The sequence below is a fragment of the Drosophila elegans genome, unplaced genomic scaffold (assembly GCF_018152505.1).
Source record: "Drosophila elegans isolate 14027-0461.03 unplaced genomic scaffold, ASM1815250v1 contig_149, whole genome shotgun sequence".
NCBI classification, from domain to species: Eukaryota; Metazoa; Arthropoda; class Insecta; order Diptera; family Drosophilidae; genus Drosophila; species Drosophila elegans.
Window position 1 is genome coordinate 7,016,407 of NW_024545513.1, and position 24,884 is coordinate 7,041,290.

A 24,884-nucleotide genomic window follows, 5' to 3' on the forward strand; every position below is an offset into this window, starting at 1 on the left:
GGACTCAAACGATGTCAACAACTTTTGGACACAGACCATAACCACAATGTCTGGTACCACTGGTCACCCTAATAAGCAAGATGGCGACCAACCCAAAAAGCCTATCAATTTCCGTTAGATTGGCGCCAACAAAATGGTGGTCAAAAACAAATTAATAAAAAAAAAAAACAGTAAAATTTCTATAGTAAAATGCATTTATTCATAGTTTGACATGTTTTTACATAGAGTCGTTAAAAGACAAGCCATCCCTCTCCTATCCGGCACGATCTGCCTTCTCTTTCTATTCGAATCAGGAATAAGAAAGAGATCGCCATCTTATACCCATCTCGCTTTTAATAAATCTTTTTTTCTGAGCAATTGCTAAGTTTCGTATAACATTTCACCTGTTATACGAAATTTAACAATTTGTGTTTTTTTTAGACTGGTTAAGGCGCGTAAAACGTTACCAATTTATTTATTTTGCTTAATTTGCAACATTTTACATGCCTTTCAAAACTAACGGCTTGTAAAACGTTAAGATGAATATTTGTGTGTTTCATTGTGTTTTACAGCTTGACAAACGAGTCAACCATGAAAACACTTATTTTATGATTTTCCAATAATCTTTTTCCTCTTACTGAGCGTAAGACGTAAGCATTTCGATTAGAAGGAAATCATTGTTTCATCTTTGCGCCGGAGCGACCGGTACTATTTATGTTTTTGCTTCGGAAAACGGTTCGAACGAGTTTGAAGGCGTAGGTTTCGAACTGATCTCTAAAGCTAAAAGTTACACTGTTTTTACGTTTTTACCCTTTAGATGGCCATCTAAACACCCTAAGCGGAAGAGAAAAAAGAGAGAAAATAATTAGGATTGTGAAGGAGCAACGTGTCCAAAAAACAACATAGGTTTTGTAACAGAACATCGACACAATACGAAAAATATTCCTGCGAATGAAACTAGAAAGATCCTGGAAGAAACACACTCACTCGGAGCTAGGTTGAAACTGAAACGAAAAGCGGGAAAGAAAAGAAAGTGAGTTATAAATAGGTCACCACCATTTTGTTTGTCACCCATTTGAGTGTAGGTACATATACATACGTTGCTCAGCATGGGAGTACTTACCATGATAATGGAAACTGTACCACATTGAAATAACTATTCAAACGCCCCCAATTTATGTCCTTTCGTCTTAATTTTTTACTTGGTACAAAAAAATGGAAAACTAAAAGCATAAGCCAAACTGAATGCGTAACCAGTGTGTATGTATACCAGAAAATTATTAACTGAGTTACAAATGTGGGCGCGAGTGTGTGTTGGACCAAAACCAAGTCAAATTTAATTTACGTAATCCTACTAAATAAATATCACTATAGTTCGTTTAACGAAGGTCTTGAAATTAATAAAACAATAAAACTAGCTCAAAATTGTGTACAGAAATTGGAAAGAACGCTTTCTTCCGAACCGAACCTCTTGAGAAACGCCTGCTAATGTGCCCAGAGCGGGGATGCTACATCTAGCCATGCTAGCCTTCGATATGTTGCGGTTTTGGGCACACTAAATATGTCTAGACTATAAAATACCGAATATAGTGGGAATGGAATACAGAGGAAAAGAACAAAAAGCGGGAATTGTGAACTTATTCTTTTTCTCCCGCTGTTTTGACTAAATTTTACTAAATCATTAACAAAAATTATAACTTATATTTTTATAACAGATGAATAAAACAGACCTTAATTTTGTTTTCGTTTTCCATTTTTTTCCGAAATCCTAACTTAATTTATATTTTGCTTATGTAAGGAAATGCCCATGAATGCAGGGAAAAATTTAAAAATAGGGGGAATTTTAAAACTTGCTTTTTTCCTCCCGCCTTTTTTGAATAAACATTAGTTTCAGTTTCAAAAATTGAAATTTATTTTTTTATAAGATCTACTGAATTCTTAGTAATACACAATATTTACAATTAAAGCTAAGAAACTTGTATTTTGGTTTTGTAAGCAAATGCAATACGCGATCTATTTTAAGATTTAAAACAAGATAAAAAGACAGCAGTTCGCATATCATTGCCAATGCAGGTTTATTTAGTTTTTATAATCGATCAGTCGTTCATGTCGTTTATGCCCACTCCCACGGCGTGGGCGTGGTCCAGTTCCTTTCCGCCGGCGGCAAGGACGTCGAGCAGCAAGTCGCCCTTGTCCTTGCGCTTACTGGGCCGCACCTTCTTCTGCTGCTGCAGGGCGGCCACTTGGGCGGCGTGCATCTGGCGGCGGTGCTTGTGCATGTTGCCCGAGTTCTTGAAGGTGCGCTCGCAGAAGGCGCACTCGTACAGATCCTGGCCGGTGTGCGTGGCCGTGTGCTCTTCGAGGCCGCGGCTGCTCTTGAACTCCTTGCCGCAGTGCGTGCACTTGTGGTACTCCTTGGGATGGTGATAGCGTATGTGGGCCGCCAGCTTCGCCCGCGATCCCTTCTCCAGGCCGCACTGCTCGCACTTCCACTGCCGCAGCGAGGCGGCATCCAGGTGCATGTACATGTGCTTGCGCAGGCTGTTCTCGTCCGACAGCCACACCTGGCACTCCTGGCACTGCACCTCCGGCAGCTGAGAGCCCTCGCGGTGCACGGTGCGCTTGTGCACCAGCAGGTTCTGCTTCGTCTTGAACTTGGCGCCGCACGAGTCGCAGATGAAGGGCACAAAGGCGGGGTCATGGGTGCGTCGCATGTGCAGTCGCAGGTCCACGGCGGTACGGAAGCTGTAGCAAAGTAAGGTCTTAAAATCGAACCATATGGTTAAGGGCACATTCTGCTAACTTACGATCTGTCGCAGTGCTTGCACTGCTCCTTTCGCTCCTGCTGGTGCACCCTGGAGTGGATGGTGAGGAGAAACTGCTTGGAGAACCGCTTGGAGCACTGATCGCAGGCGAAGCTCAGCTCGTCCTCGTTGGAGTGGAAGCGCAGCATGTGTACATCGTAGCTAATCCGGCTGACCAGCTGCTTGGAACATATCTTGCACCTGCAGTTCGTTCATTAGTATGGGGTTATGCATAAAAAGCTCGTGCGCAGGCTGGGCACGTACCTAAAGTAGTCAGGATCGTTGTGCATGCGCAGATGGTCGACGTAGAGGGCCCGCTTCTTGTAGCGTCGTTGACAGCAGACCACATAGCCGGCGGATTGGTGCTGATTCCGGAAATGGCGCTTCATCTCGGCAAAGTTCTGGAACTGATCGTCGCCGCCGCACATGCAGCACTCCAGACGGCCATGCAAAGCGATGTAGCTGTCCATTTCCCGGCTGTTGCTGGTCCGGCTTTCCGGATCACCCTCGGCATCCTCATCCTCGTCCACCTCCGCCTCTGCCAGCTCCTGGTGGCGCTTCGTCTTGGCCTTGGCCTTAACGACCCGGGTTTTGGGGGCTGCGGCGGCGGCGCGCGGACGCATACTACGCCGGATGGGCGAGGGCAAACGCATCCTCCGTCGACTGGTGGCCCGGATACTACTGCTCCTGCTCCTGCTGCTGCCACTGCTGGCATCGCCATCGATCTCGTTGCACTCCTCGTTGTCCGCCGCCCCGGGACTCACGTCGATCTCCGGCTCGCACAGGATCTGAGCCTTCGTGTCCGCATCCTCGTCCTCCGAGAAGGGCTCGATCTTCAGCTGCTGCAGGCCCAGCTGCTTCTTCATCACCATGGCGCAGAACTGTTCGAAGTCGGCCAACTGCTGCCAGCACTGGGTGCACAGGCACTTGGACACCGCATCGTTGGGCAGGAGCTGTGGGAATATGGATGCTCAGAATGCTAAGGAATACAATCTAAATTGAACTCCAACACTTGCTTACCACCAACTGCAGGTGCTTCTCAATCAGTTCCGCCAGGTTGGAGGGCACCGGCTGCTCGGTGGTGTCCTCCTGGTCGAAGATCGGCACGCTGTGCTCCGCGTCGTCCAGGCAGAGACGGCATATCATAGCTTTTGGGCTGCAGGAACTACCTCCAATTAATTTACTCAATTGCTTGACAAATTCGGTTTACAAGACGTCGCCGCGGAGTTGCCAGATCGCGGGCAGAATCAACGTCAAGTGACAGAGATGCCAAAGCGGGGGAAACTAAAAATGTAGTGCTGGGAAACTTAATGAATAGTTTGTAATAAGATTTCCCAAGCAGTGCTTCATTAACTTTAAAAATGTCGTTAGATAAGATGACAACTATAACTCTACTTAGCTTAAGTTAATGTACTTACCAAAAATTTGACTACTATTAATATTATTCATCTTCATGGTAATAAATTGTAACTGAAGCTAAAATTCTGTCAGCACAAGTAGCTAGAAAAGTAGCCGGACTATCAGCACTGACAGCAACAACACAGGACAACGCGAACCGGACAAACAAAAAGGAAAAGACGCGACGTATCGGAAGAGGCAGATAGAGAGAGAGCAGAGGACGAAGAAGAGGAAGAAGAGGAGTGGCAGCGGAATCGACAAGGACCAGGAAAAAGAAGAAGATTACGCTCCTAGAGAAGTAATTTGTAGCATTAGATCCCAAACCCATTTGCCAGCAAATCTCATCCAGAATGACCGTTTCCGCCGCAGTGGACCAATACACGGTGCTGACCGGGGACCGTTCGAAGATCAAGGACCTGCTGTGCAGCCGGCTGACGGAGTGCGGCTGGCGGGACGAGGTGCGCCTGATGTGCCGCACCATTCTGCTGGAGAAGGGCACCAACAACAGCTTCACCGTGGAGCAGCTCATCACGGAGGTGACACCCAAGGCGCGCACCCTGGTTCCGGATGCCGTGAAGAAGGAGCTCCTCATGAAGATCCGCACCATTCTCACGGAGAACGAGGAGGAGGAGGCCGACGAGGAGATGGAGGAGGACCCATGAACTGAACCATGATGATTTCCACGCAACACTACAGTAATTACTCAGTTTTATTTGTACGGTTTTATACATAAATCCCGGCCAGGGAACGGATACACAAAGTACACAGAGATAGACGTACACACACACACAGATTCAGTCGGGCGTTGGGCACACGGAGCTGTTGCTGACAAAGTCGAAGCCCTCGGTATCGGGTATCTCGATCAGGGACTTGTTGATCCCGCCCAGCGGCGGCAGCATGTGTCCAGCCAAAGGAGCGGGCACGGTAGCACCAGCGACTCCTGGCGTTGGAGCAACTGGAACTGCTGTGGAGGTGATGCTGCTGCTGGGCTGCGAATACTTCCTTACCCAGTCGTTTGGATGCATCTTCTTCTTGTGGTTGTGCATGTTGGCGTGCGACTTAAAGGTGCGCGTGCAGAACTGGCACTGATACAGATCGATGCCCGTGTGGGTGGCCATGTGTTCCTGGAAGAGACAGTCAGGGATTAGTCCGATCAGGATGGGGTGCACGGGTAAACTCACGGCTAGAGCCCGCGGCAGCTTGAACTCCTTGTCGCAGAGGCTGCACTTGTGCCGCTTGGCGGAGTGATGGTACCGCATGTGGCTGCTGAGTGCGGCACGGGATGACTTCTCTGCGTTGCAGAGCAGGCATCGGTACTTAGTGTCGCCGTCGCGATCATCGTGGCGTGCCAGATGCTTGCGCAGGCTCCGCTCGTCCCGCAGCCAGCGGCCGCACAGGGTACACTGCACCTCCGCCACGGGCCCGTCCGGATGCAGCGCCTTCTTGTGGATGAGGAAGTTGGCCTTGCTCCTGAAGTGCGTCCCACAAATGTCGCAAATGATGGGCGTAAAGTCCGCCGCATGCATCCGCTTGACATGGGCGCTCAACTCGAACTTGGTGCGGAATCTGCAATGCGAGATGGGGAAAGCATTAGGGGATTGGCAACCAGCCCAGCGCCACTCACGTCTTGCCGCAGGTGTCGCACACCTCGGGCCGCTCGGTGCCCTTGTGTCCCTTGAGATGCATGGTCAGGAGGAACTTCTTGGCGAAACGCGCCTCGCAGATGGCGCACTGGTGGACCAGCTCCTGCTGCTGCGAGTGGAAGCGCAGCATGTGCATCACCTGGCTGTTGCGGTTGAGGAAGTTCTTGCGGCAGCTCTGGCAGCTAAAGTACTGCGGATCCTTGTGGCAGTGCAGATGGTCGACGTACAGCGTCCGCTTCTTGTACCGATTATTGCAGCACTTCACATAGCCGGTACAGTCGTGCTCCACGCGAAAGTGGCGCTTGAGATCGTTGAAATCCTCCAGCGGAGCGGTGCAAATGGCACAGTCTAGCTTAACATTGGCGGCTATATAGTCGTCCATCTCCTTGATGCTGCTGCGCTTGACGGGCGCCTCAGAGGGATCGTCATTATCATCGGCAGTGACCAGTTTCTTGGTCTTGGGTCGACCGCGTTTGCCACGGGGCTTCGGCTGCTCGTCATCTAGAGCATCTGGAGCTTCTTCTACCTCTGCCTCTGCCTCTGCATCCTCTTCCTCGTCCTCGTCCTCTTCCTGGTCCTCTTCCGCTCCTGTGCTGCTGCGCTTTATCTCCCTTAACCTGGCTCTCGATTCCCTCAAAGATAACTCTGTGATCTTAACCTTGTTCTGCTGCTTGCGCTTCTCGTACTTCCTCTTGATGATCTGATGCGTCTGCTGCAACGGTGTCTTTCGAGGCCTTCCTCTGGGGCGTGGCTTCACCGGATCCGGCACCGGCTCGTCCTCTGGCTGCAACTCGCCTGGCTCAAAGTCCGGCTCGAAGGTGTCGCCATAGTCGCTGTCCTTTTCATCGCCGGCGGACAGGGCATCGATGACCGGTTCGCACAGAATGTGGTCCTTGATGTCGTCGCCCTCGTAGCTGAGCTTCGGCTCGATGGGGGACTCCGTGTTCCACACGACCAGGGCGGGCTCCGGCTCCGCCAGTTCCGGCAGCTCCGGCAGTTCCGTCTTCAGCTGCAGCGAGCGGTGCAGGGATCGCTGCTTGTCCGCCACCATGGAGCAGAAGTGCTCGATCTCGGCCAGCTGCTGCCAGCAGCGGTTACACAGGCACGTCGACACCGCATCGTTGGCCGCCAACTGGGGAGTATTATTGGGGGGTAGTGGATGATCAAGAAGGGCTTTTTTCCGGGTGGGACAGGCAATCCGGTGCTAAATCTACTCACCACCAACTGCAGATGTCGCTCGATTAGCTCCGCCAGCTGGCGCAGCGCCGGTTGCGCCGCTGACTGGGCATCCTGGCCGAAAATGGGCACCCCGTGCTCAGCATCCTCCAGGCAGAGTCGGCATATCATCTCATAAAAGAAAGGACACAAATCGCAAAACGAATTGCTATGCGTTAAATGCAGCTGTTTTTGAGTCGTTGCTGAGTTGTTGCCACGGGCGTTGCCAGACCGCTGCCATAGAGCTGCACAGGAAAAAAGCTAGAAAAAAAAATAGCTTACTTTGCCAAGTTGTTGATTTTGGTTGTTTTTGTTTTACTAACTAAATGTATAAATTTCAACTCTGCGATCAACCAAACACAAGACTTACAGAGATTTTGTAATTCCCAAAACAATAGGACTTTTATGTGCTTTTAAATTTATTGTTGGAATATATTAATGATTTGCGAACAGGGTTAAACCTAAATGAATTATTTTGTATGTTCAACGAAATAATAAAACTGTATACTAATTAAAACGTGTTTCTAGGATATCCATTTCCTGGTTGCAAAGTGATGACTGACGCTTTGGCTTCGGTGGAGTTTGGGGCTTATCTTTGGGGATGGCAATGTGCTTTTTTATGACCAGCAGATCCGATTCCGATTCGCCTAGTAAATCCAAACCAGACAAAGTGCTATCCCTATCCCTATCAGTCTTGTCTCCCAGGACTTCATTAATGGTGTCGTACAGGTTTGCACCCTGTTTTCCTTTTTTCTTTAACTGTCTTTTGGCTATAACGTCGTTCACAAGATCCTCGATACTGGGCGTGATTTGGAGGGCTGGACGTTGTCCGCGGAATGCGAAAAGTTGACCCACTAATTGACCTCCTGTCAAAGTGGCATGAGTTACCAACCAGGTTATCACTTGGTCGATGGAGAGCTCGTTGTTGCTGAAGAAGGGCCGCAGGATCTCCCCATAAATCACCAGACTGCCGCCACCCACTGTGGGCAGCAGCCAGAACAGGAAGAGTAGCTTGATCTCGTTTAGAAATGGAATGAGAGTCCCCAGACTTCCTGTCAGATAATCGACGCCCACATAGACTCCATAGACGATCCAGTACGACAGCCACATGCGGAGTACCTCCACATCGCAGGACGTCTGGCTGTTAAGGATCTTGTAGGAAGCGAATGCCGGATACAAACAGCCCACTAGCAGGGAAAGCAGGTATACAACGTGCGCCAAAATCATAATTTTAATTTTAATAAACTTTAAAATTTTGGATTTCCTTAAAATATATCTATGTACTCTTGGCTTTCAATTTGAAATATGATTTTGCTATGTGAATTTTTATATGAAATGTGAGGGTATGCCTGCTTAACTTTTTATATTTTAAAAACAATAAAAACTAGAATTGTTTTAAAGTTAATTAAAAAATTTACGAAGTTTTAAACATGATTTTATCCCCACACTCAAGAAGAAATTACATTCAACACAAAATATTTTCTTATTTAATAATCTATATCTTGCAATCTTAACTTGCAACTTTTGACTACAGCGTAAAATAAATGCAAGTTATACAATAATTAATAAAAGTATATGCTTAAAAGAAAACTAAAATAGTATTGTGAATACAAATTGCCTTTGGCTATAAATTGGTGACGCATCACTGAATAAGTGTTGATCACCCGGCGGCACTTCACAACACTGAAAACAGATTTGAAACTAAGAAGCGACGCGATGGAGCAAAATAATATTGCAGATAAAACCCAAGTAACAACTGTCTGTTCGTCGGCTCTAATGGAAAACGTGGCCAGCATGAGTGCCGATTCCTGCGATGACCTGTCCGACATTGAGCTCAAGGACGTGCCTGCCCAGCTGGAGACCACCCTGAAGCCGCGGCCATACGAGGCCAGCACTCTGTTCAACATCAACATTGAATCAGAGTATACGCTTGCACTTAGTGATAACACACATGAAGAGGTGTTGGAGAAGTACAAGGAGCGCGCCCAGAAGGAACAGCACAAGTTCTTTGACTTCGTGATGCGGGCAACACTGGACGAGGACAACCGGCCAATGAGCTTCAAGCCCAACGAGGAGCAGCAGCGTCACCTCGATCAGGGCCCCAATTTGCAGAACTTCGTACGGGGCTCTTTGGATTTCATTAATATCGCTACACGATTCCAGGCGAAGCACGAGGAGATGATGGAGCTGCTGGACAGCATAGAGGATCACACTCAGTTCATCCAGAATAACATGTTCAACAATGCTGCGCACCAGAATCTAGCCAGTTAGACAGTATCCAGCATATGACGAAAGGCTACCCCAAAACTGTTGAAATCATAGACTTTTAGCTTAGTACGCAGCTATTTCAAGCTGTAGAAATTTTTTAAAACCAGCTCCATTACTCAATGTGATAGGTAAACCTATTAATAAACTGTACAAATCAAATTCTTATTAGAAATTTGGAACTGAAATGGCTTTCATTGTTTTACCCCCTGAAAAGCTGAATTTGTGGGAACCTTTATAAATGAACTAAAACTGCTTGCAAAAGAAATCTCTATGCCGCTAAAAACTAATTCGAGTAGAAAACTTGCACTCTCCAGACTGACAATTAAAAGCAATAAAAAATATTGAAAGGAACACATTTGCCTGTGTGTAAACGTAAGTTAACAACATTTTGGTTTATTTTCCTGTCTACTTAGGTTTAAGGTTTAATTTAGATTGTTTGTGTTGTGGTTTGATGAGCTGCTCATTCCTTGTTCCAGGCGGCCAGGTATTTCATGAGGTCCGTGAGGCTCTCGAAGTCGGTGCGGCTGGCAGGCGGTTCGTCCTTGGTGATCCTTGGCAGAGCGTTGCCCATCTTGAGACGGAACTCCTGGAACTGCAAGAGAAACGGGAGCATTAGTTGCAAATTCTAGTCGCACACGGAAAGCAGTGCCCACGTCTTTGGCTCCGGACAGCTTCCAGAAGCCGTAGCAGAAGGCTCCGGTGCCGACAACGGCGTACAGAGTGCCCCAGCCCAGTGCCCGCAGGGCCAGGGTGGCTCCCTCGTCCATCAGGATCAGTCCTTGCCGGGTTCCAGCCTGCTGGAGGACCTTGCTGTCCGCCTTCTTCGCGGTGGCCAGCGTCCGGGAGAATCCAAATAGAGCGGATACGCCACCCACTAATCCCAGGAAGGCGCCGGCTGTAAATCGGAGGAGAAGGTGTACTCCAGTCAGATCAGGAGAGTAACTGCCGGTTGGGAGAGGTCAACCCACCCTGGATGCGGAACTTGCGCTCCTTCTCGGCCGCCACTGCATCCGCGTTGGTGCCGGCCTCGTTCATCGTTGCACGAATTTGCTGCGCTGCACAGCTACTGCGATGTATTGTCGTAATTACCCAAACTAGAGTGCACAGCTGATCCTGACCGCTCTTGACTTGACCGACCGATGTTTCACAGCACTGCTGCGGCTGTCGTTGTTCAGCACTAGAATCGGAGCTGCCACATTTCGTTTTTCAAAAAAAAGCTATGTGTTGTTTTGGACACATTTAAGTGCGATTTCCATTACCATTTTTAGCTCAGTGAACTTAACCAATTTTGGTTTTTTCATTGGTAAATTTATTTCGAAGCCTAAATGCCATATAAAATAATAAGTCTGCTCTTTTTAATTATTTACAGTGAACATTGAATTTAGGGTGCAAATGGTAATTTATTTTTAAAATCTCTGAGACAAATGCGTCTGTTTTGAATAGGAAAGTGCCTGTCTGAAAATCTAGCTATAGCCAAAAACAGCCATTTAAGATTCTGGCAACCTACGTCGCGTGACCGTGTTCTTCCGTGGTCTTTTTGAACTTCGACGCTGCGGTCACACTTATCGGTCGGCGTTGTCCGCGTTTTAACAACGCATCGCGTGAAAAAAGGGGTAATTCGCACTCGCAACCGTCTGTTGAGAACGAAAGTTGTAGAATGCAAGGCCTGGGAGCCAGCAACAAACAGTGATTGTTTACCCAGCTTTGTTTTTGCCAACGCTCCCGCAAATTCGCGTCGGGCAGTTCCTTTTTTTTTCGTTCGATTGCACGAGGTGAAAAGTGTGACGACGCAGCAGAAAAACAGAAAGCAGCGCAGCCCCACTTTCTGGGAATCGCAGTCGCCGTCGACAGTTCCCCCGCGCTAGTGGCCACCACTTCCGCCGAGCAGGATGAGCACCACCACGGACTCGAAGGCGCCCCTGCGCCAGGTGAAGCGCGTACAGTTCGGTATTTTGTCACCTGATGAAATTGTAAGTGCAGCTCCGTCCGACGCCATATTGAAAAAAAAAATTGCTAACGAGAATAAAAATTCGCAATCGCCCAAAACGCATTTAATTGGGGGGATATTTGCAAATAAATGGATATTATTAAATATACGCATGTTTTGTTGCCCTCTGTGCGAGGTTAAATCCAACCCAATCGAGTTGGGCACGCGTTCCATTATTTATGGGGATCGATCTGGGTTGGGAACATATCCTCAATATTTCGGATATTTAGGATGTTTGATTTGTTTTGTTAAGAGTGTAATGGATCTTGGACGGCAAAATACCTTGCTTGTTCAGTTAGGTGTCCTTCATAAGTAAATTTGAACAAATATATTACATTATTATTATATTATTATAGCCAAAAGAGAAAGCACTATAATCATTTTTTAAAATAAGTTAGATTTGGTAAAGATCAGCGAATTTCATGTTAATAATTTTGACATTAAGCTATAGTTTTTCCATAAATAAAATATACAGATAAGTTTTTTTGTTCAAAATGCAACAAGTTGAGCCTCATTATTGACTAATCAAAATTATCAAAAACCTGACAAAATATTGTTTACATAGATAATAATCAACAGACATTGTGGTAAACTAAAACTCCCTATTCCTTCAGTAAAACAACATACTTGCCTTTTTTTTATAAATACTAGAAATCTATAAATATCCCTCTACCAAAAGTATTAATTACTTTGTTAGGGTTAAAATACAACGAATTTGTCTTGATGTTTACTTTTTTATATTAAGCAATAACACTTATCGGGTTCTTAAATTCAGCAAAAAGATTTTTTTATACGGTAAAACGGATAAATCATTAATTCCACAAATTTTCCGTTGTAAATCTTTCGCAAGCCTGAGCTTATTTAAAAAAAAATCATTTTTTAGAAATGTATGTATCCTACATTTGAAACTGTCATTTCAAATTCAATAGTATTTCGATATTTTTATAATATATTAATATTGTAATAATATAGCATTGAAAAAATAGTCAAGATAACCCACCAAAGAGATTGTATAAAATTAATAAAAATGTTTAGGATAATAAACAAATAAATGGAATGGTAAGAAAAGGAAACTCCAAGAAGAAATATAAGAAATAAATCCTGTTAAGATCCTATTTATATCTTTTATATATCGAACTTGAATGACTCATGGAACTCTCTTTCTGCTTGCAGCGCCGCATGTCCGTCACCGAGGGCGGCGTCCAGTTCGCCGAGACGATGGAGGGTGGTCGACCCAAACTGGGCGGTCTGATGGATCCGCGCCAGGGCGTCATCGACAGGACGTCGCGCTGCCAGACGTGCGCCGGCAACATGACCGAATGCCCCGGCCACTTTGGACACATCGACCTGGCCAAACCGGTGTTCCACATCGGCTTCATCACCAAGACGATTAAGATCCTGCGCTGCGTGTGCTTCTACTGCTCCAAGATGCTGGTCTCGCCGCACAATCCCAAGATCAAGGAAATCGTGATGAAGTCCAAGGGACAGCCGCGAAAGCGTCTGGCCTATGTGTACGATCTGTGCAAGGGCAAGACGATTTGCGAGGGCGGCGAGGACATGGACCTGACCAAGGAGAACCAACAGCCGGACCCGAACAAGAAGCCCGGTCACGGAGGTTGTGGTCACTACCAGCCGTCGATCCGGCGGACGGGCCTGGATCTCACCGCCGAGTGGAAGCATCCCAACGAGGATTCGCAGGAGAAGAAGATCGTGGTGTCGGCGGAACGTGTCTGGGAGATCCTCAAGCACATCACCGACGAGGAGTGCTTCATCCTGGGCATGGATCCCAAGTACGCTCGTCCCGATTGGATGATCGTCACCGTCCTGCCCGTTCCACCTTTGGCCGTGCGTCCGGCGGTCGTGATGTTCGGTGCGGCCAAGAATCAGGACGATTTGACCCACAAGCTGTCCGACATCATCAAGGCGAACAACGAGCTGCGCAAGAACGAGGCCAGTGGAGCGGCGGCGCACGTGATTCAGGAGAACATCAAGATGCTGCAGTTCCACGTGGCCACGCTGGTGGACAATGACATGCCCGGAATGCCCAGGGCCATGCAGAAGTCGGGAAAGCCACTCAAAGCCATCAAGGCGCGTCTCAAGGGCAAGGAGGGCAGGATTCGTGGCAACTTGATGGGCAAACGTGTGGATTTCTCCGCCCGTACTGTCATCACCCCGGATCCAAATCTGCGTATCGATCAGGTCGGTGTGCCGCGATCCATTGCCCAGAATCTGACCTTCCCCGAGCTGGTCACTCCCTTCAACATCGATCGCATGCAGGAGCTGGTGCGGAGAGGCAACTCCCAGTATCCGGGAGCCAAGTACATTGTGCGCGACAATGGCGAGCGTATCGATCTTCGCTTCCATCCGAAATCCTCTGACCTACATCTGCAGTGCGGCTACAAGGTGGAGCGGCATTTGCGCGACGACGATCTGGTGATCTTCAACCGACAGCCGACGCTCCACAAGATGAGTATGATGGGGCACAGGGTGAAGGTGTTGCCCTGGTCGACGTTCCGCATGAACCTCTCCTGCACATCGCCCTACAATGCCGATTTCGACGGCGACGAGATGAATCTGCACGTGCCGCAGTCCATGGAGACGCGCGCCGAGGTGGAGAACATCCACATCACGCCCAGGCAGATCATCACGCCGCAGGCGAACAAACCCGTCATGGGCATCGTGCAGGACACACTGACGGCGGTGCGCAAGATGACCAAGCGCGATGTGTTCATCACGCGCGAGCAGGTGATGAATCTGCTCATGTTCCTGCCCACGTGGGACGGCAAAATGCCGCAGCCATGCATCCTCAAGCCGCGTCCCCTGTGGACGGGCAAGCAGATCTTCTCTCTGATCATACCCGGCAACGTGAACATGATACGTACGCACTCCACGCATCCGGACGAGGAGGACGACGGACCCTACAAGTGGATCTCGCCCGGCGACACCAAGGTAATGGTCGAGCACGGCGAGCTCATCATGGGCATTCTCTGCAAGAAGACGCTGGGTACTTCGGCCGGTTCGCTGCTGCATATCTGTTTCCTGGAACTCGGTCACGACATCGCCGGTCGGTTCTACGGCAACATTCAGACCGTGATCAACAATTGGCTACTGCTCGAGGGTCACAGCATCGGTATTGGTGACACCATTGCCGATCCGCAGACCTACAACGAGATCCAGCAGGCCATCAAGAAGGCCAAGGACGACGTGATAAACGTTATCCAGAAGGCCCACAACATGGAGCTCGAGCCCACGCCGGGCAACACTCTGCGTCAGACGTTCGAGAACAAGGTGAACCGTATCCTGAACGATGCTCGTGACAAGACTGGTGGCTCGGCCAAGAAGTCTCTCACAGAGTACAACAATCTGAAGGCCATGGTGGTGTCCGGTTCCAAGGGTTCCAACATTAACATCTCACAGGTGAGCTAGAGTTTTTCAATTCATTCGAGACCCCTCAATTTTGACCGACTGGATTGGATTGTTTCTGTTCCCAGGTTATTGCTTGTGTGGGCCAGCAGAACGTGGAGGGTAAGCGAATCCCCTACGGATTCCGCAAGCGCACGCTGCCCCACTTCATCAAGGACGATTACGGTCCCGAGTCGCGTGGCTTCGTGGAGAACTCGTATCTGGCCGGCCTGACGCCCTCCGAGTTCTATTTCCACGCCATGGGCGGTCGTGAGGGTCTGATTGATACCGCTGTGAAGACAGCCGAAACCGGTTACATTCAGCGTCGTCTCATCAAGGCTATGGAGTCGGTGATGGTCAACTACGACGGCACGGTGCGTAACTCGGTGGGCCAGCTCATCCAGCTGCGTTACGGCGAGGACGGCCTGTGCGGCGAGCTGGTGGAGTTCCAGAACATGCCCACGGTGAAGCTGTCGAACAAGGCGTTCGAGAAGCGCTTCAAGTTCGACTGGAGCAACGAGCGGTACATGCGCAAAGTGTTCACGGACGATGTGATCAAGGAGATGACCGACAGCAGCGAAGCCATCCAGGAGCTGGAGTCGGAGTGGGATCGCCTGGTCGGCGATCGTGAAAGCCTGCGGCAAATTTTCCCCAACGGCGACTCCAAGGTGGTGCTGCCCTGCAACCTGCAGCGCATGATCTGGAACGTCCAGAAGATCTTCCACATCAACAAGCGCCTGCCCACGGATCTCTCGCCCATGCGGGTGATCAAGGGTGTCAAGGGACTGCTCGAACGGTGTGTCATTGTGACGGGCAACGATCGGATATCGAAGCAGGCCAACGAGAACGCCACGCTGCTGTTTCAGTGTCTGATCCGCTCAACGCTGTGCACGAAATACGTGTCGGAGGAGTTCCGTCTGTCCACCGAGGCCTTTGAGTGGTTGATCGGAGAAATCGAGACGCGTTTCCAGCAGGCCCAGGCCAATCCGGGCGAGATGGTGGGTGCCTTGGCTGCCCAGAGTTTGGGTGAGCCCGCCACCCAGATGACACTGAACACCTTCCATTTCGCTGGTGTGTCCTCGAAGAACGTGACACTGGGTGTGCCGCGTCTCAAGGAGATCATCAATATATCGAAGAAGCCCAAGGCTCCGTCGCTAACCGTGTTCCTCACTGGCGGAGCCGCCCGCGATGCCGAGAAGGCCAAGAATGTGCTGTGCCGGCTGGAGCATACCACGCTGCGCAAGGTCACGGCCAATACGGCTATTTACTACGATCCGGATCCGCAGAGAACGGTGATATCCGAGGATCAGGAGTTCGTCAATGTCTACTACGAAATGCCCGACTTTGATCCCACCCGCATCTCGCCCTGGCTGCTCCGCATCGAGCTGGATCGCAAGCGGATGACGGACAAGAAGCTGACCATGGAGCAGATTGCCGAGAAGATCAACGTGGGCTTCGGCGAGGACCTCAATTGCATCTTCAACGACGACAATGCCGATAAGCTGGTGCTGCGCATCAGGATCATGAACAACGAGGAGAACAAGTTCCAGGACGAGGACGAGGCCGTTGACAAGATGGAGGACGACATGTTCCTGCGCTGCATTGAGGCCAACATGCTGTCGGACATGACGCTGCAGGGCATCGAGGCCATCGGCAAGGTGTACATGCATCTGCCGCAGACGGACAGCAAGAAGCGCATCGTGATCACCGAGACCGGAGAGTTTAAGGCCATTGGCGAGTGGCTGCTCGAGACGGACGGCACCTCGATGATGAAGGTGCTGTCCGAGCGCGACGTGGACCCCATTCGGACGTCGTCCAACGATATCTGCGAGATCTTCCAGGTGCTGGGCATCGAGGCGGTGCGAAAGTCCGTCGAGAAGGAGATGAACGCCGTGCTGCAGTTCTACGGCCTGTACGTGAACTACCGCCACTTGGCCCTCCTGTGCGACGTGATGACCGCCAAGGGCCATCTGATGGCCATCACCCGTCACGGCATCAACAGGCAGGACACCGGTGCCCTTATGCGTTGCTCCTTCGAGGAGACGGTGGACGTGCTGATGGATGCCGCCGCCCACGCGGAAACGGATCCCATGAGGGGTGTGTCCGAGAACATCATTATGGGCCAGCTGCCCAAGATGGGCACCGGCTGCTTCGACCTGCTGCTCGATGCGGAGAAGTGTCGCTTCGGCATCGAGATCCCCAACACGCTGGGCAGCAGCATGCTGGGCGGCGCCGCCATGTTCATCGGCGGCGGATCGACGCCGAGCATGACGCCACCGATGACGCCGTGGGTCAATTGCAACACGCCGCGTTACTTCTCGCCACCAGGCCATGGTGAGTACTTTTCTTGTCTTATAATTTCTGTTGTAGTTTCAATTTACAAGTCATTTTTCGAATTATTTTATTTAGTGTTTAAAAAGCCAATTTGTCATATTAATTATGTAACGATAATAACAGAAACTAAATAACAAATACCTTTAAATCGTATACTTGAAAATATGGTCCACTTATTTCGATATCCGCAACTAAACTTTTCCCTCTCTTTCTTTTTTGTGTTCGCAGTGAGCGCCATGACTCCCGGCGGACCCAGTTTCTCGCCCTCGGCGGCCTCGGATGCCTCCGGTATGTCGCCCAGCTGGTCACCAGCTCATCCGGGCTCATCGCCCAGTTCACCGGGTCCCTCGATGTCACCGTACTTCCCGGCCTCGCCGAGCGTGTCTCCCTCATACTCCCCAACAAGTCCGAACTACACGGCCTCATCGCCCGGCGGAGCCTCGCCCAATTACTCGCCTTCGAGTCCGAACTATTCGCCGACATCGCCGCTATATGCGGCTGCAAGTCCTCGGTATGCATCCACAACGCCTAACTTCAATCCCCAGTCGACGGGTTACTCGCCATCTTCGTCTGGATACTCGCCAACATCTCCGGTGTACTCGCCCACATCGCATTTCCAGTCGAGTCCGTCATTTGCTGGCAGCGGTAGCAACATGTACTCGCCGGGCAATGCGTATTCGCCCAGCTCGTCCAATTATTCTCCCAATTCACCGTCCTACTCGCCGACATCACCATCCTACTCGCCGTCGAGTCCTTCGTACTCACCTACATCGCCTTGCTATTCGCCGACGTCGCCTTCGTACTCGCCGACGAGTCCGAACTATACACCCGTTACACCCTCTTACTCGCCGACCAGTCCGAACTACTCAGCCTCGCCGCATTATTCACCGGCCTCGCCAGCTTACTCTCAGACGGGGGTGAAGTACTCGCCGACATCGCCCACGTACTCGCCGCCATCACCGTCGTACGATGGCTCGCCTGGGTCACCGCAATATACACCAGGATCGCCGCAGTACTCGCCGGCCTCGCCCAAGTACTCGCCGACCTCACCGCTCTATTCGCCGAGCTCGCCACAGCACTCGCCCTCGAACCAATACAGTCCCACAGGATCGACATACTCGGCGACGAGTCCGAGGTACTCCCCCAACATGTCCATCTACTCGCCGAGCAGCACCAAGTACTCGCCCACCTCGCCAACGTACACGCCCACGGCCCGCAATTACTCGCCCACGTCGCCTATGTACTCTCCAACGGCGCCATCACACTACAGTCCCACAAGTCCGGCCTACTCGCCCAGCAGTCCCACGTTCGAGGAGAGCGACGACTGAGGAAAGGAGGACGGGGGCAGTTCCCCCAGCACATCCCGATCCCCAGAAAGGTCGAGCCGTAGTTAAGACCCGTTTCCGATCGATCTACGGAAGGAGGAGGGCAAATAAAAACCTCTTAAAGTCCGCAAAACATAGCTGATAGATATCTCAAATAGATAAAAGTCATTACTGCTTGCATTTCCAATTTTATCTTATGGAAAAGCGAATTTCACCCCATTTCTCTTTCCACATAAAAGATAAAACTTAAAATGCAGGACAGGATGTAAAAGTTATTATTTGCTTGATGCTTGATTGCTATTGTTGACTTTAAAGTTTCTTGTCACTCCTATGCAACGGATTTTTAAATTTTTTTTTACTATATTTTCTCTGGCCTAAAGTTAGTAGCAAGACCCTAGTTGATAAGTTTGAAGAGAAAAAGTAAACGGGATAACTTAAGTGCGGCAATCAACCAGTAAACACCAAACTCTATATGTAGCGTTTTCCATATAAACTATGGTTTAATCAACCCGCTAAGTTGTTTTCGCCAGCAAAGTGTTTCAAAAGTTTCTTAACTTTTGTATCCAAGTATAAAGACCGCTGTCATGCATATATTACTATCTATATATTCATATATATTTTTATGACCAAAACCGAAAACTTTTTGTAAATTATGACACACAAAAAAAAAAAAAAACAGGTAGAAAAATATTAAATAAAAAAACAAAACCTACTCAAAAGCAGCCGTTTATTTATTTCAATAAAAAAAAAAAAAAATACAACTTTTTGTGAATAAATGCAGTTTGATCATTTTGTTTATCTTTGAACATGCCGACTGCGAATTGGCATGGGCCATCTCAAATTCGGAGCAATTGTCTTCCACCAGCGGGCGGATGACATCCTTTGCATTGCTGCTTGAGCTGGAGCAGTTTTTCTTCTCGAAGTCCTCCATTTGATGGCCAATTTTTGATCGCAAATATTTCACACCTTATTCTTACCGCACTGGAATCCAAATGAAAAGCACATGGCAAGCTGATCCGTTATCGATAAGCTTGAAGACGCCATTTTGAATTAGCAAAACGGTTGGGATTGGGCAATCCGCCGTCCTTTAAAAGTCACAGTTGCGTATGCTGAATTTTTTGCGAGGGGTCTCTAAATCTATTAAACTCTTTAAGAATTCCCTTAGGCGGCTTTTATTTCATTTTAATGCTATTTGTTAGTGGTTAAATGGTAAGCTGAACGTTTAAATAATGGCTTATATCTATTATATCGTAAAACTCCCAAGCCTCCACTTCACCTTCGACAACGCCTCTAGTACACGAAAACAAAGATGGCCGCACGCCATTTAAATTCAATTGCGCCAAGACTTTAGAGTTGCACCCAAAAATCATCGGATTAATATCGGTTAGAAACGTGCAATTAAAAACGTAAGGTTAGGAACGTAAGTTTAGGAACGTAAATTCCAATATCAAGGAATAACTGATCAATTTAAATAGGGTGGTTTTTTATATTCAGTTAAAAAGGAAATATTCGTTGCTGTTTGAGAGCAACAGGAAAGCTCAGAAACAAATATTCTCAGGATATACAATTTGTCTATATTTTTATTAACTTTAATTTTTAATTGGCTTTTCTTTAGAGGTCAACACATACATAAGTAATTTTTTTAATTTGGATTTTGTTCTCAAATTAAGTGAATATATTTGTAGTTTATTCGCATAGCTTTCAAATTATAGTTTTAAAAATCTTTTTTTTTTTTTTTTTTTTTATTAATATCCAAGAGATTTTATTTTGCTGTCTTTTAAAGCATTAGTTAAATGTGCAGAAATGTTTATTTGTGGTCTTTTATTATTTATAGTTTAATTATGATTTACACATTACATTAAAGTTGAATGCACAAAAGTATCCGTTGTTTTAATTGAAGTGTATTGGAAGGCCATTAATAACTGTAAATCCCAGCTGCCCGTCAATCGGTTATCGAAGCTTTCGCCACAACGAACAGAGTTTATGTTTGTGGAATTTCAGGGATTTGAGAGCCAGTGCGGCCACTCCTGGATCTCGTTATAAAGCGTCAGTCCTGGACTCTGGGTGCTAATCACCTGGGAACCGGCGATCAGGGCGTAATCCTCGCTCAACTCCCCCTGTCGCACCCCGCATGCTAGAAGACTTTTGGCCGCCTGCAGAGCCGCATCCGTTGGAAGTTTATCTGTCGGGAATTGAGGACTTGTAGTGCTCCATCTGCAGGAGATGCTCAGCTCACAGCAACTCACCCACGAAGTTCCCGATGAAGGCTATGCCCGTGCCATTGCCGTTGTAGCCATAGGTGTGGGCTCCTCGCAATCCCCAGCCAGTGCCCTCGTAAACAATGCCATCACCGCCAATCAGAAAGCTGTAAGAGATCGCCGGTTACTCAAGTAGGTGGTTACTTAAAAACGCACTAAAACTACGCTTTCTTATTGCTGTGGCTTAAAAAAAAAGTGTTTAATAGCCCTTAATATATGCTGTATGTTAAATAAAAACTACAAACTAGTTTTTTTTTAGTATTAAACTTTAAACCTTTGTTTACTCGGGTAGGTAGTTACTTGCAAACCCACTAGAACAACGCTTTTATATTGCAGTGTCTTAAAATTAGTATTTAATAGCCCTTTCTTAAAAATACCGTTTCTATTTTTAATTATATATTAAACCTAAACTAAAGTTATTAGACCTTAAAGCCTTTGTCCCAGTTCAATTCAGAACTAGCCTACCGTCTTAGTTCATCTTATAAACCAAAAACCTGAGATATTTTTAAGATACTTCTTATGCTAAGTAAGATCTAAAGTAATTAAAACTTAGTCCAAAAGTAAAGCGTTGCCTCTACATGCATGCCCATAAGAATATTGCCTATTAAGCCATCCTTACTTGTAACTGATATCATTGTAGTTCAACTCCTTTTGATGATAATTCTGCATGTTCTGAAGAATATCGGCACACTCAATCAAACCACTGCACTCGCCGGTGACCGTGTGATGGATGACCACGTAGCGGATGGGACGGATTTGGTAATGGAGGCCCAGCGATGGTTTACCGCCCCATTGGCGCTTCAGCTTGATGGTCGGACAATTGTCCGCCCGATGACGCGGCTTTCCGGCGCCCACTATCACTAGAATCGCAGCCACCATCGCCACCACCAAAAATAGCGAACCAATGCGAGCGGAAAACATTGTGTGCAAAGATCTGATGCCGGATGAGAACTGCTCTCGGCGGCTTATCAACCCAGCCGGTTTTATCACCGCCAGCGATCCGAGCTTTCGCCATTTGTTCTCGAGCTTACGATCCGCCAGAGCTACCGGGGGACTCCCGTCCTCTGACCGCCACCCGATCTCCCGATCTCTCGACAGCGATTTCGCGTTCCTTGTTCGGTTCTTTTTCTGTACCACCATATAAAACAGGTTGCAAACAGATCTGCGTTGGCATTTCCGATTTCCAGCTGGTGACGAATGTTTCCCCGAAGTTATAAAGGGTTTGTGAATATATATTTGTTTGCAAATAACATAATAATAATCAATTTTATTTAGATTACAGATACTCTAGGCATCTTGGAAGCAATTAACTGATAACGGGGATTTGGAGCGTAGTCACAGCAACAACTTCATTCATCACAATACACAATTTGTGAGAACGCTACATTCTGAACAGTGAACTCAAACAAATGGAATAATATAACATTCCACTTAATTTTCTATTTTCTTAAGCCGTCGAGAATCTAACAGTTTTCGCTATTAATACCTTATAAAATTAATTTTAATTGTATTTATAAATGCAAATTCAAATTTTTATCTAAACAAAGAATAGTCTTTTGCCAACACTTTAACGTACCTAGTACTTATAAGAAATGTTAATGTTGTAAGTTTTCTGATTCAACTAAATAAATTAAATTTAAAAATTAAATTTAAACCTAAAGTGGCGCCAGAAGAGCACACTTCTACTGTACCAAAATAATTTAGAATTGTTGTATTTTTGTTTTCTTCTTAAAAAAAAAAAGAAAATGCTGTTCTTATCCTTCAAATAAGTTTTTAAAAAATGTATTATATTTTAACGTGTTTTGCATTTTTACAGGATCTCTCAATGAGTGCCTCAGTAAGGATCTTTCACAAAAAAAGCGCTGATAAAAGTTGAACTGCTACCTCACGCATTTCCAAAACCTTTTTTGCGATACATTAAGCTACTGAAGAAATTGAAAAGCTTAAATACATACATTTGAAAGTGGTTTTCGCATCAAAATTGATTCACATAGGCCTACGTCATTATCTGATTGCAAACAGATCAGAAAATGTTCTTTAAATGTTCTTCAAACGAAAGGAAGATAAACATATTAAATAAATTGACGATACTTGCATGTACTAAGCAAATGCATTAATCCACCCGAAAAGAAATCACTCGCCTCGCCCACAACTATTCATAATCACGATATGCATGCCGACATGTCGAACATTCATTCAACCAGTGATCAATGCAATTAAATAAAAAGTGCTAATGTTTCCCTTATGTGGTTAATGGGTAACGGCAAACCTATTTTTATCCTAAAATGGAAGAAGAAGGTAGGCTTTTAAGGTTGGTAACATTTTAAATGTTTTTCTCAGAGACTTTTTAATATTTGGGTCAAAGGCAAGCAAGTGTTACTTACGATTCTGTAATTAAATTTACCCTTTCCCGGTAAATTTTGTATTTTATTGCTTAAATATGAAATTATTTTAAATACATAAATTGCAGAGTTCATAAAAAAGGTTAAAAAAACTAAATTACGAAGCAAAACCTTTGATTTTAAATGTTCGATTATAAAGCAAACTTTTATTTAAATATTAAACTGTATTTTATTTTAGGTAAAGGCATTCGACCAATTATACAATCTACTTAAAATGAAGTTTTAAGTTGAATAATACTTTTATGCATAGTAGAACCTAATAATTGACCCCCATCCATCCAGTGGACATGATTCTGATGCCTTGTCTCTATAAATTGCCCATTACTCATGGTGAGTATTTGCATGCCTTAAGGTTCTCCTCCGAAGGCGATCCGCATTGCTTATGCATTACGCTACCAGCTTGATGAGCAGCTCTGTTTTTTCATTCATTGTGTTTCATTTGTGTTATTGATAAAAGCTATTTGGCTGATAACTGCCACCCACTGGAGCGGCGGCATCTTCGCTATTGCTGCATTACTCATAGCCCTCTCTCAAAATGTTACTGCTACACAGAGAAAAAAATTATTTGGCTTGAAATTAAAGCCCCAAAAAATAGGACGAATTAAAAAAGTATTTAAAATGTTTTTGTTTTTTTCTTAAAATTGTATATAATAAAAATATTTAAAAACAGTTCAATCAATGTAGTTTTAAAGCATAAGCTTAAGTTTCATTTATAAATAAGGATCTGCAACTTATTATATCAACTAATATTAAATTATTTTTTAAGAAAAAATTGCTTTTCATTCCATTACCTACTCTCAATTGCTATAAAATTTATTTGATCAATACTGAGAGTTGATGACAGACCTTAAAAGATTGGTATGTCATTATAAAATATTTTTGTTGTTCTATGAAATTCAAGAACCTTTATTTCTTGCAGTGCACTCTCTTTCGCCTTCACCCACTCTGTGTACTCTCCATTTAGGTGGCGCTGAGTCAGAGGAAAAGTTTGAGGAGCTTTGATGGTCCACCAGCGACCGACTACCAAGTTTAATTACTTCCTTTTTAATTGCCAATCGGAGGGCGGTTAGGGAACAGTGTCAAGGGGGCGTGGCCGGAGCCTAGTTGCACTTGAAGATTACAAATATTAAGGTTGGCCGCCCCTCCGTTCGGCCGCTCACACGATGACATCATGACGTCAGGCGTCATTTATACCGCGATAGCCAGTCAAGTCAATGCGGTCGCCGCCTTTCGTTGAGCACAACTTGTTGGCGTTGGCTGAATTGCCTTGCGGATTCCCTGCACATAGACAGCTCCGGGTAGCATCGACCAGGCCAAGGTGAGTACGTCGGAGCTCCTACCTTGAAATCCCCAATATTAAAAATACCAAATCTCGGTAAATTTCTTCTTTTTTTTTTTTATTTTACTCTTACTTTCCTTTTTGCTTGTCTTAAATAATATTTAAATGTGTCATCTCCTGTTATAATATCAAATAAAATAAACATGTATAACATATATCTTTCCCAATTCGGGAAGTTTAGAACGATGATTAATGTTTCATACCCTTTTTTTTAATTTTTGCGGTTTTTTTTTAATATTTTAAAATAAAAATGATGTGTCCTAAAAACTTTTTTAATAATCATTATTAGGTTTATTATGTTTTTCCAAACTATGTTTAAATCGCCTGTGGTTTAGTGGGTTGTGATTAACAATTTTAATACTAATACAAAAAAAAAAGATAGTGGAGATTAAATATTGGTTAGTAACAATAGTTTGTAGAACAACGGAAAATGTAAAAATATTTAGCACTTAAGCTGCCCTTTATTTTAAGCTAAAAGATGCTTGTAATATTATTGTAAAATTTGTAAGTTATGTAAGTGTGTGTCTCTG

At 46.3% G+C, this 24,884-nt stretch overlaps 8 protein-coding genes and 2 long non-coding RNA genes across 13 annotated transcripts; 4 read left to right on the forward strand and 6 right to left on the reverse strand.

The window, feature by feature from the left end:
- Positions 1 to 354: 354 nt before the first annotated feature.
- On the reverse strand, positions 355 to 1,441 carry LOC108142257. 2 transcript variants are annotated; one of them, XR_001774288.2, is made up of 3 exons: positions 1,103 to 1,441; positions 967 to 983; positions 355 to 813 (listed from the first exon to the last, which is right to left on the reverse strand). It is a non-coding gene; the product is annotated as an uncharacterized LOC108142257 (long non-coding RNA). The 2 variants fall into 2 exon arrangements; XR_005977624.1 differs by having other exon boundaries at positions 355 to 983.
- Positions 1,442 to 2,029: 588 nt separating this feature from the next.
- Positions 2,030 to 4,028, reverse strand: LOC108142861 (transcription factor grauzone). Its single transcript, XM_017266931.2, has 4 exons — positions 3,804 to 4,028; positions 3,048 to 3,736; positions 2,787 to 2,984; positions 2,030 to 2,724 (listed from the first exon to the last, which is right to left on the reverse strand). Exons 1-4 carry the CDS (start codon positions 3,927 to 3,929, stop codon positions 2,076 to 2,078), a joined length of 1,662 nt encoding a protein of 553 aa, XP_017122420.1. The 5' UTR covers positions 3,930 to 4,028; the 3' UTR covers positions 2,030 to 2,075.
- Positions 4,029 to 4,342: 314 nt separating this feature from the next.
- LOC108142789 (enhancer of yellow 2 transcription factor) lies at positions 4,343 to 4,944 on the forward strand. Of its 2 annotated transcripts, none has more exons than XM_017266835.2 (2): positions 4,343 to 4,479; positions 4,531 to 4,944. In XM_017266835.2, exon 2 carries the CDS (start codon positions 4,532 to 4,534, stop codon positions 4,841 to 4,843), a length of 312 nt encoding a protein of 103 aa, XP_017122324.1. In that variant the 5' UTR covers positions 4,343 to 4,479; position 4,531; the 3' UTR covers positions 4,844 to 4,944. The 2 variants fall into 2 exon arrangements, with proteins under 2 accessions (XP_017122324.1, XP_017122325.1); XM_017266836.2 differs by having other exon boundaries at positions 4,551 to 4,944.
- Positions 4,873 to 7,265, reverse strand: LOC108142787 (transcription factor grauzone). Its single transcript, XM_017266833.2, has 4 exons — positions 7,043 to 7,265; positions 5,806 to 6,956; positions 5,363 to 5,747; positions 4,873 to 5,305 (listed from the first exon to the last, which is right to left on the reverse strand). Exons 1-4 carry the CDS (start codon positions 7,169 to 7,171, stop codon positions 4,976 to 4,978), a joined length of 1,995 nt encoding a protein of 664 aa, XP_017122322.1. The 5' UTR covers positions 7,172 to 7,265; the 3' UTR covers positions 4,873 to 4,975.
- A 175-nt stretch (positions 7,266 to 7,440) lies between these two features.
- Positions 7,441 to 8,342, reverse strand: LOC108142305 (uncharacterized protein T19C3.4). The gene has a single exon (XM_017266056.2). The coding sequence runs from the start codon at positions 8,264 to 8,266 to the stop codon at positions 7,547 to 7,549; it is 720 nt and encodes a 239-aa protein (XP_017121545.1). The 5' UTR covers positions 8,267 to 8,342; the 3' UTR covers positions 7,441 to 7,546.
- A 393-nt stretch (positions 8,343 to 8,735) lies between these two features.
- LOC108142225 lies at positions 8,736 to 9,466 on the forward strand. Its single transcript, XM_017265943.2, has one exon. The coding sequence runs from the start codon at positions 8,756 to 8,758 to the stop codon at positions 9,308 to 9,310; it is 555 nt and encodes a 184-aa protein (XP_017121432.1). The 5' UTR covers positions 8,736 to 8,755; the 3' UTR covers positions 9,311 to 9,466.
- A 214-nt stretch (positions 9,467 to 9,680) lies between these two features.
- Positions 9,681 to 10,454, reverse strand: LOC108142226 (transmembrane protein 242). Its single transcript, XM_017265944.2, has 3 exons — positions 10,276 to 10,454; positions 9,961 to 10,202; positions 9,681 to 9,899 (listed from the first exon to the last, which is right to left on the reverse strand). Exons 1-3 carry the CDS (start codon positions 10,340 to 10,342, stop codon positions 9,768 to 9,770), a joined length of 441 nt encoding a protein of 146 aa, XP_017121433.1. The 5' UTR covers positions 10,343 to 10,454; the 3' UTR covers positions 9,681 to 9,767.
- Positions 10,455 to 10,858: 404 nt separating this feature from the next.
- On the forward strand, positions 10,859 to 18,814 carry LOC108142485 (DNA-directed RNA polymerase II subunit RPB1). The gene is made up of 4 exons (XM_017266371.2): positions 10,859 to 11,277; positions 12,468 to 14,711; positions 14,786 to 17,030; positions 17,259 to 18,814. The coding sequence occupies exons 1-4, from the start codon at positions 11,197 to 11,199 to the stop codon at positions 18,356 to 18,358; spliced, it is 5,670 nt and encodes a 1,889-aa protein (XP_017121860.1). The 5' UTR covers positions 10,859 to 11,196; the 3' UTR covers positions 18,359 to 18,814.
- A 1,347-nt stretch (positions 18,815 to 20,161) lies between these two features.
- Positions 20,162 to 21,551, reverse strand: LOC108142827 (peptidoglycan-recognition protein SA). The gene is made up of 3 exons (XM_017266891.2): positions 21,233 to 21,551; positions 20,602 to 20,720; positions 20,162 to 20,537 (listed from the first exon to the last, which is right to left on the reverse strand). Exons 1-3 carry the CDS (start codon positions 21,532 to 21,534, stop codon positions 20,353 to 20,355), a joined length of 606 nt encoding a protein of 201 aa, XP_017122380.2. The 5' UTR covers positions 21,535 to 21,551; the 3' UTR covers positions 20,162 to 20,352.
- On the forward strand, positions 21,550 to 23,432 carry LOC108142828. Of its 2 annotated transcripts, XR_005977917.1 has the most exons (4): positions 21,550 to 21,833; positions 21,889 to 21,985; positions 22,430 to 22,924; positions 23,194 to 23,432. It is a non-coding gene; the product is annotated as an uncharacterized LOC108142828 (long non-coding RNA). The 2 variants fall into 2 exon arrangements; XR_001774312.2 differs by lacking the exons at positions 22,430 to 22,924; positions 23,194 to 23,432 and having other exon boundaries at positions 21,889 to 22,379.
- The last annotated feature ends 1,452 nt before the right edge of the window (positions 23,433 to 24,884 follow it).

Coding starts and splice junctions, on each gene's coding strand:
- LOC108142827 (XM_017266891.2), bottom strand. CDS start 21,534: ATGTTTTCCGCTCGCATTGGTTCGCTATTTTTGGTGGTGGCGATGGTG. Junction 20,721..21,232: donor TACAATGATATCAGTTACAA/GTAAGGATGGCT, acceptor GATCTCTTACAG/CTTTCTGATTGGCGGTGATG. Junction 20,538..20,601: donor CTTCATCGGGAACTTCGTGG/GTGAGTTGCTGT, acceptor AATTCCCGACAG/ATAAACTTCCAACGGATGCG.
- LOC108142789 (XM_017266835.2), top strand. CDS start 4,532: ATGACCGTTTCCGCCGCAGTGGACCAATACACGGTGCTGACCGGGGAC.
- LOC108142787 (XM_017266833.2), bottom strand. CDS start 7,171: ATGATATGCCGACTCTGCCTGGAGGATGCTGAGCACGGGGTGCCCATT. Junction 6,957..7,042: donor AGCGACATCTGCAGTTGGTG/GTGAGTAGATTT, acceptor AATACTCCCCAG/TTGGCGGCCAACGATGCGGT. Junction 5,748..5,805: donor TGCGACACCTGCGGCAAGAC/GTGAGTGGCGCT, acceptor CTCGCATTGCAG/ATTCCGCACCAAGTTCGAGT.
- LOC108142861 (XM_017266931.2), bottom strand. CDS start 3,929: ATGATATGCCGTCTCTGCCTGGACGACGCGGAGCACAGCGTGCCGATC. Junction 2,985..3,047: donor AACGATCCTGACTACTTTAG/GTACGTGCCCAG, acceptor AACGAACTGCAG/GTGCAAGATATGTTCCAAGC. Junction 2,725..2,786: donor TGCAAGCACTGCGACAGATC/GTAAGTTAGCAG, acceptor ACTTTGCTACAG/CTTCCGTACCGCCGTGGACC.
- LOC108142305 (XM_017266056.2), bottom strand. CDS start 8,266: ATGATTTTGGCGCACGTTGTATACCTGCTTTCCCTGCTAGTGGGCTGT.
- LOC108142225 (XM_017265943.2), top strand. CDS start 8,756: ATGGAGCAAAATAATATTGCAGATAAAACCCAAGTAACAACTGTCTGT.
- LOC108142226 (XM_017265944.2), bottom strand. CDS start 10,342: ATGAACGAGGCCGGCACCAACGCGGATGCAGTGGCGGCCGAGAAGGAG. Junction 10,203..10,275: donor GCGCAAGTTCCGCATCCAGG/GTGGGTTGACCT, acceptor TCCGATTTACAG/CCGGCGCCTTCCTGGGATTA. Junction 9,900..9,960: donor AGCTGTCCGGAGCCAAAGAC/GTGGGCACTGCT, acceptor TTTCTCTTGCAG/TTCCAGGAGTTCCGTCTCAA.
- LOC108142485 (XM_017266371.2), top strand. CDS start 11,197: ATGAGCACCACCACGGACTCGAAGGCGCCCCTGCGCCAGGTGAAGCGC. Junction 14,712..14,785: donor CCAACATTAACATCTCACAG/GTGAGCTAGAGT, acceptor TTCTGTTCCCAG/GTTATTGCTTGTGTGGGCCA. Junction 17,031..17,258: donor CTTCTCGCCACCAGGCCATG/GTGAGTACTTTT, acceptor TTGTGTTCGCAG/TGAGCGCCATGACTCCCGGC.